Source organism: Trachymyrmex cornetzi, unplaced genomic scaffold (assembly GCF_001594075.2).
Source record: "Trachymyrmex cornetzi isolate Tcor2-1 unplaced genomic scaffold, Tcor1.1 scaffold56, whole genome shotgun sequence".
In the NCBI taxonomy this organism is placed as follows: Eukaryota; Metazoa; Arthropoda; class Insecta; order Hymenoptera; family Formicidae; genus Trachymyrmex; species Trachymyrmex cornetzi.
In genome coordinates this window covers 502,449-515,604 of record NW_017299871.1, presented here as the reverse complement: position 1 = coordinate 515,604, position 13,156 = coordinate 502,449, and the positions used below count along the sequence as shown (strand labels likewise).

Here is a 13,156-nt window from a genome sequence, read left to right as displayed (position 1 = left end):
GATTATCGTTCCACGAAAGGTAATGATATCGACAATAGAATAATCGCAATTTATATTTATTTATTCATTTTACGTGTAATATCATAAGTAAACAACTAATGTAAGGAATAATGACGGATACGAGATAATATTTGAATAATAATTCGAAAAATATTCGCAAATACTCACTTTCCGTTACCTGATGATGTCTGGCCTCTTCACGAGATGACGGGCTCGTCACGCTTGCATTGTGGTGCCGCTTGGTATCCGTTTCGACAAGTTGAGATCGACGAGCGGAGGCGGTTAGTCCGGTTTGTCGTTGCCCGTGTTTGGTGACATCGGAAAGTTCGGCACGGTCTGTGGATCAACGTAAAATATCTTGAGAACAAGTCTCCCATCCCGGGAACGATTTCGCGTCAGGATGTCGCAGGAGACCTCCGTGAAGTCGTCGCCGCAATCGCAGGTGATCAATTTGGCCACCTTGCCGAATTTAAATCTCCAACAGCTGACGATGTTCAAGCAGCAATTGGACCAAGAACTCGGAGTGTTCCAAGACTCTTTGCACACATTAAAGATTGCGCAGAGCAGATTTCAGGAATCGGGCTCTTGCCTCGAGAAGATTACGTCGGACACTGAGGGTGAGTCATGCAAATTTCGCTTTCCGAAGCGCACGTACATAGTTTCGTGACTTTGCGATGAGGTTCCTCTTTGAGGTTAGGAAACGCGGTTAAGAAATGTAAGTGCAAGCTTAAATACTGCTCCGAATTCCGAAAGACAGAGTGATATGATTGAAGGGAGTTTTCTATTGCTATAATTTCATTTCTATTAAGCCTAATTGATAAATGTATTCTTTGCTTTCTGTTTTTTGCATTTTATCATTTTTTACCTTTTCCTGCTGTTTTTTTATTTTTTATCACCCATGAGAAAAGTTAACGAATTTTGAAAAAGACTAGAAACACGATTGTCGATAATAAAAACGATCATAAAAAGAGAAAAAAGGGAAGCAATAAAAAGCAAAGAGCATATTGTAGATCAAACTTTATTTCCTTTAAGTCATTTTTTATTGCTTGCAAATATAGTCTCTTTAATTTGTAAATCTTATAAGCTTTAGTAAATTTATATCGAATAAATAAATAGTTTTTGTTCATGCAGCATTAATGATTTGAATAATTATAATTGATCATTCTTTATATATGTTTTATATGTTTTACAGGCAGTGAAATATTGGTGCCATTGACAGGTTCTATGTATGTGACTGGGAAACTAGCAGATGCAAATAATGTGATTGTTGATATTGGTACTGGTTACTATGCGGAAAAAAGGATCGAGGATGCAAAGGACTACTTCAAAAGGAAAGTAGAGTATGTTACCGAACAAATGGAAAAGATTCAGCAAGTTGGAATCGAAAGGACTAAACTGAGAGAAGCCACGATGGATATAATAGAAGCGAGAATTCAGCCTTCAAACTGGGATGCACGTGGAAAACAATAGATTTCAAGTTAATAATTTTATTTTGTTTCTCATGAATTATTCGTTATCGTCTGCATCTAATCTTGATTAAATTCAATTGCTTTGAGGTACTACATACAAATGCAATGATTCTATATAATAGCAATAAGATGGTTTTATTAAGTACAATCAAGGCATATAAGTTTTGTGATATCACCCTGTCGTATTTCATTTATTCGACTTTGCTATTCAATAAATCGATACACAATAAATTTTTGTACAGAGAAATACATATTTATACATACTCGTTAGGAATTTAAAACATATTCTTCACTAAGCATTTTTCTTACAACTATAACAATTACATAAGATTGAAGTAATAATTTATTAATGAACTATTAATAAATTTATTAATTTACTAAATATTTAGATTAAAAATAAGACGCTAAAAAGAAGGTTAGGATTAATTCTAAAGATTAAAATAACGAAGGTGAATCGTTTATTTATATTTCATTGAAATAAAATGTTGTTTATGAACAATAACAATGTTTACCTATAACCATGACAGGACACATTGCGATTGCCACAATGTTACAGAGGAGGTATCAAAATCATTATCAGAGGATAGAAAAGACGGTACAATATTCAAATAAGTCGTCGGTAGTTTGGCGCGACATCTTGTCGATCTATTACATAATAATACGACATGTTATTTATCATGATTACAAATCTACCCGCGCGGGGCGGATATAGATCGCGTACACGTAGATAATTCACTAAATCTTTTCCTTTATCCTATTTACACGAATAACATACGCTTAGTATTTATTTCAACAAAAAAAGATTTCATCTTTCCCAGGTTTTATCCCATTTAGTAATTTCAAAATTTTACAAACGATTTACTCCCTTCATCCCGATACAATCATGCGCGTAAAACGTATTGTAAACTCATTGATGTTATCTCAGGCTGCATAGCAACAGTGCAGTCACGACAGTGATGCAGAAGTATTCTGCGGCGCTCTTGGCTGCGCTACCTATAATAGAAAACAAATAATATAAATATATCGGAAGACCATGATACGTCTTATATAGAAGATCTTATTTAAACGGGAAAAGTTTATCATAACGTCATGATAGTTCGAATTTGATTTTAAATTAGTTACGTTGAGGAATATTAAACTTTTCTTCCACAAAGAATAAGCTTTTCCACGAACTTTTCTTCTACAAAGAATAATTTTTCCCACAAACTTACTTTTTCAATTTATTTACTTTTGTAAGATAAAATAAAAATGTAAGGCATAACACACACTCGTACCACCGTAAGAGGATTCCCGTGTTCCTAATACGGAAGCCAATCTTGGACGTTCTTCCTTCAGAGATACCTCAGCCATTTTTTTATATAAATGAAAGACATTGGCATGACACACGATCTTTAGTTTGCCGTTGCTGTAACTATCCTGCATCGTCTCGAAGTCCAATCCAGCAATTGTTATGTGCTGTTGACTGTGCTGTTGACTGTCATTAACTTTCTGAGTGATATTCATGATGAAACTTGAGTTCACCTGCAACGAAAAAAAAAGTACTATATAGCAATGAATAATTTTGAAATCTTATTTCTACATTCCTTGATTTTCTTTTTTAATTTTGTCAAAATTCTGAATAAATGCTCGCAAAAATAATTGATGACACAAAATGGTAGTTCTTCATGTATACAAAATCTAGTTGAAAATTTTCGCTAAATGGCGCATAAAATACCTCGAACACAAAGATCATAAAACTGTCGATTTTCATACGCTCGTCAATTATGAACGAAACGTGGCGGTGATATGCCGCCCTCTTCGAGCAGAGCAAAAGCGTTTTAAAAGGGCACGATGATTTATGAGTCTCTAAAATCAATTAGCTTTATGCGATCTACGTCGAGGGCTGGTACACTTTACGACCTAGCCACTGTGCAATTAAGCTGCGTACTTATTGCAAGTAAATTAACAATTATTTCAGAGGAATTCCCTCGTGTGCTCGAGGAAGTCCCCCGGTTTTTCTTGTTACGCCATGCGAAATATAATCATCCAATAATAGATAACGCTATTTCAATTTTCGAAACGTTTATAGTCTTACCGATAAGTCATTAAGACGGGTGATACCATAAAGAATTAATTAACCGGGAAAATACAGATAGATAATTAGGCAAGTCACTTCGACATATTAACAGCGGATAGAACCTGTGGAGGAACACGATGGGACGATGACTGGGGTACCAGTTCATCCTTACTGCTTCCTGCCACTCGTTTACGCAGTAACACGCCTCCTTCGGTAGCCATAAATGATTTGCGGCGCATACAGCTATAACTATGATGTTTATCGGATTCTTAGGATGCTCGTAAAACGTCCCAGATTACGGGCTCGCTATACCGAAGTGAGAGTTCCGGATTAAATGGAGGTTGTTCAGAGTACGCCGACACTGGAAGAGGATCAGTGAGAGAGAGAGGGGTCTTTATAATTTCCTGAATCGCCTCTGTATATCCGCGAGCATAACGGGAACGTCTCGTGCGTTCGCAGACGATTGCGTATGTGTATGATTTTACCGATTTTCTCGAGTTCACGATATCGCCTATATGGCGTCGTCATGAATTGATGTCGCGTTTCCTGTTGTGTCCATGATTTCCACGCATCTCGTGCGCCTCCCAGGCTATATGTACGCACGAGAACAAGCGCTGCTCCTTCGAGACCCTTAAGCTGACAAGCTGTGCTCGTCGCGAAGATCGTCCGCGACGTTGCATTTACGCTTAATGCAGTCGATCACGTATAAGCAATTTTCTTTAATGGAAAGGTGGGATTCTCCCGTTGCTTTCCGAGAGCTATTAAATTTCCACATGCACACGAAGCAAAAAATAGGGAAAGTGTTCAGCTCTTAAGTCGTTGGTACTTAAATAGTACATAATTATGTCATAATGATGTTATAATTTATATGCTTCAACTTAAAAGATGCTATTTATACATATCTTCTTTTTTTTTAATAAATATAGATAACGGATAAGAACGAAGGAAATTATTTTGATAGTGTCGTTTACGTTTATCCTGAAATAGAAACCTTTAGAAATTGAACATTCAAATGACCATTGCAAAGTTAAATAGAGAAGTTAAGATGAATGCAAATTTGTTGTGCAATTATCACAGAAATTTGCAGAACATATTGTAAACGGAAAGATAATTTATGCTGAGAAAATATAACAATATTGTACGTTAACGTCAGTTTTAAAAATAATTTAATTTCTTCCTCCCATTAAATGAAAAATCATATATGATAGAAAGTTATCATAGAATCTCTGATAATATAGAACTTTAATGCAAAATATTTTTACACATCGTGCAGAAACGTTTAAAAATATATAATAGCTATTATGGATGTTTCATGTTAAACATGTTTGTAAACGCAAAGTTGAAGTCAGTAGAATAAACAAGTTAGAATCAGACATGAAGAATCTTTCAAATTGACAGTATTGTCACTAATGGCAAGCAAGCATGGAAAAAAAAACAATAGACTATAAAGTGAAACGCTATATCAAATAAACAATGTAATAGTATACTTTAAAATAAAATCATTGTTGCTGTTACATTTGGCGAATTGATCTACATGAAATGTAAGCTATATAGAGTTAAATATAAAACAATATTTTTTATCCCAAAATATTAAAATGCCAAATAACTGAAATGAGTTCGGAGCTTTTGAGTTTTTTCATTTTACCTTTCATTCTACGTTTGGCAGTTATACTCTTGTAAATTAAAAATTGATTAATTTTATCGCAAAAATTCGATACGATTTTTAAAAAAATTTAAGAAAAATGTGTATTTATCGAAATATGATTTTATATGATGAAAACTCTTTCTAAACGACAAAATAGTCAAAGATAATTGTTTGTTTAATAAAATTTGAAGGAAGACAAAAATTGAACTGTCATTCGGTCGACATAGGATCTGCGGAAAAATTTTGTGGCAACAGTGTTATCTGAAAACAAGACACGGGCTGCATTAATATTTATGTAGTTTGTCATGAGTCAGTGAGAAAAATTGAGGTGGATTCATCGACGCTTTCCACATTCATCAACCTACCGATATGCCGTTGACAGTCCACGTCACGTTAGCCGGAGGATTTCCCGACGGTACCGTGCAGTTTCCACGTACAGTATCACCTACCGCATATTGCATCTTCTCGACCCGCAGCTGCGGATCGCCGTCCGGCAGACCTGAAATTCAAGATATCTTGTACCGTCTTATAGTAACAACTGAATGCGATTGTACGGTGCTGGAATACAGTTTTTGTTGCAGGTAACGGGTACGTTCGACTATTGTTACGTCTGATTCCCCTCCGCTTGCTACCGATTATAAAAACAGCCTTGATACCGAAAGCGCCACGATAGTTCGCTCGAGATCATTGTTCGTGGTGTTCAAGAACATGCCGCGCAGAAATCGCGAATGATACTTCTTACGTTACTTGACCTCGACATTCAACTCGAGCAGCGTAACGAATATCTACCTTTGAGGTAAAAATACTTTTGTAATTCTAAGAATGAAAAGTAATAGAAAAGTCAGCTATAAACAAATATTATAATTAGATCACAAAATACGAACTAATTTATTAAAAAATTTAATTTATTAAAAGATCATAAAAAATCTGGATAAAACTGTCCTCTGAGAAAGGGTATTAATATTTATAATTTTTCAACAAACAATGTAGAGACGTTTTGACTTAACTTAAGTCTTCTTTAGTCAAATTAAAAATTATAATAGAAAGTTATAATGGAAAAATTAAGAAATTACAAACATGAGGTGCATTTAAAAAATTGTAGAATAAATAGACTTTTAAAAAAAGAGTCATAAAAAATACATATAACTAATTATAAAGTTACATGAAAGGTGTTGGACACATGTAAAATACATAGTATTTATATTACAATAAAGTGAGCAGACTTCATTAAATATCAAATGTGACGTAATGAACAATAAATCAGATATAAGTAAAGTGCCTATATGAGTCTCCTGATTGTTGATGTGTAAGGCCCAGTTTCACAACTCACGGATTAACTCTTAATCGAGGTTCAACTTATTCATTATCTCTTTCCAATTCTAGAATTGGAAGCCTAAATAACATATTTAACATCAGCTTATGCTTGACTTACGCATTGAGAAGGACCAAAATCAAATTTGCAGTTAACTTTGTTGGTGAGTCCATTCCAATTGTTTGTGAATTAAATATGTTATCTTATATAGATAATTTCTATATTTATTGAATAACTATATCTGTACAACGTATACAACTTTATGCATGACAATATCTACTTTCTGTTGTGCAAATAAATGTAAAATTGATATAAAATAATCCTTTATTTCTATATCGAGGAAGTATTTTCCAATCACTCTCTGTATAATATAATGCATCGTACTTTGTTAATTGTTTCGCAGTTATATGAATCGTTATACTGGCGCACGAGGATATAGGCGACGCGACAAAAATGTAACTTTTATCCCTGAACAATGGGGGAGAGGATTTCCGTCTATATACGGATATCGCTGTGGCGCGTTGCACATCTCGGGAAATTGAATTGAAAGAGCGATGCGCGTCCGCCGCGCCGTAAATTAGAAGTAGTGTTTCCGTACAAAGCCCGAGGCGATGCGCCTTCATAAATATAAAACGCGTCCGCGCATCGCTTTATTCAAAATTGGCCTTTTCGGGCCCTCACGGTAAGTCACACGGACTGTTTCCGCGAACATCATCGTCATTAAGTGAAGTTCAAGTCTGACTTACGACATATATATATACACACACGTAAAGTATCATGTACATCTTGGAGGATCATTATAACGTCCACAGAAGGTAGCGTATCTCTCCTCATGACACGTAACTGCGGTGGCAATCCGGTAAACTGTCAGAGAATTGTCTCACTTCCCCGCAACGACTTCCGCCTTGGGCCGCTCCTTCCACGCGCGATCTTCGCCATGAGTACTCTCAAGGACACGACCAAGGAATATTACGGTTTTCAACTCATGTGTCGCATAGAATGGAATCGCTGGCCCCGTGAGAACTGGGAAAGAGGAAACGAGAGAGGCGGTGGATCCGAGAGCGGCAAGGACGAAGGGGGCTTGCACGGGCTTATAAGACGAGTTTAGAAACTTGCCGATCTAGTATCGAGCTTTTACGAGAGATTCGTGATCGGAAAGAGGAGGCAATCACCTCGTCCCTTCGAAAGGGGTATCCCTACCGTGCTTGTGCCGTCGTTAGGTAACCGGCGACGGCGGTAAGGAACGGTGGGAACGGGACTCGCGGATGCTCCTTCCTTGATCTTCGCATCTCCTTCCTTTTCACGGTCGTCGCCGCTGCCATCGTCGTCTCTCTTCCGCCCTCGCTATTCGGTTCCTCTCTGGTCTCTCACCTCGCCTAACTGCGTTTTAATTGGGCGCGATTACGGTGACAATACTAGTCGCCATGTAGGATAATCAACGATAATGAAAGGTACTCTCGCGAGAGACATGCCGAAGAAGAGAGAAAGAGATTGAGGTGCCTGGTAACGCGCGCGAGGAACAAAGTCGTGGGCAAAAGCGAGCGAAAAAAAAAAGAGCTTAACGGGTCACGACCGAATCCGCGATTCATCACGGACCCTCGTCCTCTCCGCCTAGCTGTTAACCGCCCTCGAATAGGACGATAAAATGTTTTTATTGAATTTTAACAATGCGTCCCAGCTGGCGCGGAATAGGTGTCGCTTATATACGAAGGACGCCACAAAAAGTGCTGTGTCTCGTAGCGAATTGGTCGCAGCAATTATCCGCGTTACAAACGGGAATTACATGAGATGATCGTGCGCGTCCACCGAAACAACGTTAGCCGATGGAATAGTAGTTATAAATTAACGATATCCATTTAACGCTTTAGTGGCGTCAAATGGCGAAATTAACGGTGGCTTTCACGCTTTTTCATCTTGGATCGGACAAGATGGGATGGACGAAGAATTCAATAAGCATCACCAATCGAAGATTTCTGTCTTGCAGACAGGTTTATTGCGTGCTTATCAAGGCTAATGACGCCAGCTTTTTGTCATCTCGCACGCATAAACAGCTACCTACGAAGTTAATTTGTAATTTCCTCTCTGAGGCAGTACCAGAGAGAATGTTGGAATTAATTATATTTTATAACTTCTATGATTTTATAAAATAAGAAGCCATTTCTTGAATGCCATAGTCTGGTAAATTTCAATGGATTTTAAAATTTATTATCGTTATTTGTAACATAAAGCTTACTAAATTTATGAGATGAACCCAATAGCAATTGCTAATCCCCTTTTATTTTCTCTTCATAAATTCTCTTATAAATTTTATAATTATTAAAAAATTTAAAAATTTTCATAGTTTACAGTGTCAATAACTGTTTTTAAAATTGTTGGCTCGATAAGTAAATGTTGTTACAAAAGACTTGAAGTGTTATAAAAATATAATAGTTGTTTAACATTTTTCTGAAATAACAATTGTGTTTATATGTACAACAAATGCTATGAAAAATTGTGAAAAACTCGTTATAAAAATATTACAACAAAAATACTAAAAAATATACATGAATGAGAGGAATATATTCGAGTTTAATTTATGTTGCACGATAGATGAAATAAAAATTCGATGTTACGAAAAATACTTATTCGCCTGATGTAGATCATGTAAAAAATATTTCAGTGAAAACATAAAAAATTTATTTCAGATCAGATTTTTCTCACAATTTTTTATAAAATTTTGTAGAAAGTTAAAGGTAATTTTTTATTCATTACATTTTCCCCACATTTTCCAACTGTTAAGTGGTTGAGTATCTCTCTAAATGTTTTCCCGTATATTACGTGCCGCGTTATTATTTTGATAAAATTTCAGTCTCTTTCATTACTGCTATTAATCTTGTAATTAATTAGCTATAATTATTTTGTGATTATTTTGTGGTTCTGTAAAATTGCAGTATTTTATTTTAAATATTACAACGCGTGTACGAGGAACATGCAGGCTTATAGACTTTTGCTCTTTTCGTCACATATTTACTCATATCGGAATTCATAGAAAGGAATATGTTTGCTTAGCTGTGCGTTGAGCTTCGCTTTTCAGTCTTCGCAGTGCACGTCGTGTTATCTTTGCACAGATGTAAAATACGTTTCTCCAGATACTCACTAGCTACGTGCATGTAACCAGAGACCATTACGGTATTAAACGAGGGAGAATCTCCGGAGACTTCGCAACGATATTTGCCAGTATGATTGGGCTGTACATCCTTTACGACTACTCGATGCGCATCGCTCCGATTTGTCTGAAATATAATTAAAAAGTTATTATTCATAATGACAGGGATACGTGTCCATAAATTATCTCTACCAATCCATCGCTATGTGTGTAATCGATAAAATCCTGCAATTATAAAGTCCATGTTATTGAGATTGTATTGTGTGAAATATTATCATAATATATACGTATATTTGGACGCGTGTGATATATTTTAAAATCATATTAAGCCAAAACGTTACAACAACTAAATGCGCTTTAAATTTTAATCCCTTCGTTTGGGAGAATATTATTTAATAATATTTGTAAATTTGCTACCATTATACCATTTTATTATCATTTATATCGGGTATGTATTAGTTTACTTTACAAAATATCGTCAATAAAGAAAATATGTGTATGAATAAAGTTTATGACGATTTTGTAACAAATATTTTAAAAAGTTATATATATACTTTTATTTGAATAAATAAAGGACATTTATTACGATCGCCATTTAAAGAGGAATTAATGTATTTTTCATCTAATATTTTAAAAATTCGGTTCAAAACACCCTATATTTTACATCTCCTTTATTTTCGGTGCAGTAAATGAGCTAGCGCTAGGAAGATAAATTATATAATTACACAAGTCATTCCCATAATATTGTTCGCAATATTTCATCGTTATACCGATAATGCAGCTACAAAGACGACGTGCTTTGTGATGATATTTCGTCACGGTAAAACTATGCCGTTAAAAACATCAAGATTAATAACTCTCTCTTTCATTTTATTTTTTTCCTTTAGAGCAGCGAACCATGCGAGGCAGCATGAAAAAGGAGCGGATCGAGATCGGACGGATGAATTACATATTATTTCGTGCCATAAATCGCTAGCAATGGTACCAAGGGAGGCCTACTGAATTTTGAGTTAATTTAGCATCAACCACGGAATTGACTGAGCGCACAATGCCGGCAAGTGCCATTTATTGCAAATCGATTGCACTTACTCGCCCACTTTGACGTCCACGCGCGTTCGCTCGTCCGCGACAAACAATACCTAGCAACAGGGATTAATTATATGTTGCCTGTGGCAGCATATATAAATCACACAATTAATTTTGCTGTGGTTTGCTTCGTGTTTGTGGCACGATGTGGAACGACAAGCTCATATGACACATCAGGAATAGATCGACGGTGGTATCGCAATAGAAAGATGAGCTAATTACGAGAAACGTCTTTAATCCAGGAATAGTCGACTGAGATATTTTTATATTTCAGCGGCGAAAAATGTCAATTATTGTAAAATATTGTTTTGTATTTGTATAAATTATGTTTAATACATTTTTTCTTTTTTTAACAATTATTCTTTATGAACTTTTAAATACGCAATTTTATTGAAAATCCGCAATAAAAAAATGTTATATTTTAATTAAATTCTTCATTTTTTTTAGAAATATTGCCATAATAAGTTAATAATTAACTTATTAACTTATTCATACTTATTCATACTTATTTACGTTAATTATTAACGTATTCATTTCTTTTAATATTTGTTTAATTTATATTTACTTTTTTTCAGGAAATTGTAATATCGATATATTCATAATGTTCTCAAATAATAAATCAGAAAGCGTTGAATAATATACAATATGTTATTAATAATAGTGATTCTCCAATTGGGATGTAAAAATACCTCAAGTGATCGTTTATATAAAGAAAATTAGGTCAATTGACAATTATTACTCCTGGGTTACTTTTTATCGGCTGAAAAGAGAGGATCAGCGGATATCAATGTTAAAATTGACAACGATTTTCTTAAATGCTGAAGTTAGAAAACTAATATTTTAATGGTAAAATTTCCTTGGTAAAAATCAGGCATTTTAATAATTCTTACTTGTAAATCCAACCGCTCGAAATAGCAGACTCGCTATTTCGTTCGATTTGAACACACTGTATCAAAATTTTTATACCCATTTGTGATAATACGATTCGTGGATACAAGAGAGAAGTCCATATTCGTCTTAAAAATAGCAAAAAATAATTGTTTGAATCGTAACTGGTAACGTATAGCACGCCCCACCATGCCGCATCCACGCGTCATTTTGTGTTCCCATACACAAAGACTCCGAACTCCGAACTCCAAGCGATCATTCGGACAGAGACGTGCGAGTGGTATTGATGTGTGAAATCTCTGCTCCTACAATCTCGTTATCGTTTCTTAAATTAAAACGCGATCAACTGATAATTATAAAACCGTACCATGTACAATTTGGTGCTTCATTCATACTATCAAGGGTCACTAAAATCTCTTCGTTTTTTTCACCTCTTCAAAATAATTCAAAAAATTTCTAAAAATTCACCAACATACTTTCAACTTTCTAGAATGAATATTGACTCTTTATTTTGGAAAATAATAAAATGTAGTATAATTTATAATTACCGAAAGACTCAAAGAAACTTGCATGAACAGGAATCGCTCGGTCACTAGTTACCCATTATTAATACGGTAAGGATTAATATTCACGATTACAGATTCATATAGTTAACTATTATTTAACATTACAGTTCAAAAATTTATTTATAGCGTTTGTTACGAATTATTTTTTGCTTTGAGAATTATTTGTAAATGTAATATAATGTCGGTAATTAATAGAAAATAATACAGAATTTTATAAAAGAATTTCAAAAAAAATACAGATGCTTAATATTTTTATGTTTAAAAACCATAATTCTTTCTTAAAATAAACAGCTTAAAATAAACTTCTTTTAAATTAAATTAAAACGTATAAATTTTTATTTAAAAAAGAGATAAAGTGATTACATTAAATAATTTAATTGTTAATCGATAATATACGGCATCGCGATATTAACACGATCTTCCTTTATTAAACGCGAAACGCGACAATGCATCGTACGTTTATCCATCAAAATTATATATATATATATAGGGCTACGTTTCAAAATTTCCTCTCCGAGGAAAATTTTACTCGAAATATATAATACACGTAACGTATACTATATAGAGTAAAATCTTCCTCGGAAAGGAAGTTTTAGAACGTAGCCTACACGGAGAAAATTTTATATCAAGTTTTAATACAATTTTAAATCACACTTTACTATGTCTTGTATTTTCGATGGATACTCACAACATGATTCCGACTTAACTTTTACTATAGTAATACTAATTTTTATCACATAAATAAAGTAATAATTTTGTTAAGCCATATTCTAACATGAAAACAGTTAATTTTTACTATGGTACGCAAACAAAATTTGCTAGGTATATTTGATTTTGTAATAAAAAATTTTTACTATATGAAAAAGTGTAAAAATTACGTTATATTATTATTTAAAAAAATAATAATAGCATTTAAACTCATAATTTACATGAAGACCGCAGCTATTACCACATTATAGTAATTTTAAATATAAAATTTTCTCCGTGTA

General features: G+C 34.3%; 2 protein-coding genes across 3 annotated transcripts in view; one reads left to right on the top strand and one right to left on the bottom strand.

Moving 5' to 3' along the window:
- Nucleotides 1-252: 252 nt before the first annotated feature.
- Nucleotides 253-1,710, top strand: Pfdn5 (prefoldin 5). Its single transcript, XM_018514814.1, has 2 exons — nucleotides 253-617; nucleotides 1,193-1,710. The coding sequence occupies exons 1-2, from the start codon at nucleotides 401-403 to the stop codon at nucleotides 1,468-1,470; spliced, it is 495 nt and encodes a 164-aa protein (XP_018370316.1). The 5' UTR covers nucleotides 253-400; the 3' UTR covers nucleotides 1,471-1,710.
- A 168-nt stretch (nucleotides 1,711-1,878) lies between these two features.
- LOC108765903 (uncharacterized) overlaps nucleotides 1,879-13,156 on the bottom strand; it is a 60,229-nt gene continuing 48,951 nt past the window's right edge. Inside the window, exons 3-6 of one of the 2 annotated variants that reach the window (XM_018514792.1) lie at nucleotides 9,619-9,754; nucleotides 5,536-5,669; nucleotides 2,738-2,990; nucleotides 1,879-2,462 (exon numbers count right to left, since the gene is read on the bottom strand). In XM_018514792.1, coding sequence (XP_018370294.1) covers nucleotides 2,386-2,462; nucleotides 2,738-2,990; nucleotides 5,536-5,669; nucleotides 9,619-9,754 — 600 coding nt within the window. In that variant the 3' untranslated portion in view covers nucleotides 1,879-2,385. The remainder of the gene's footprint in view (nucleotides 2,463-2,737; nucleotides 2,991-5,535; nucleotides 5,670-9,618; nucleotides 9,755-13,156) is intronic. The other variant, XM_018514793.1, reaches the window with a different exon arrangement.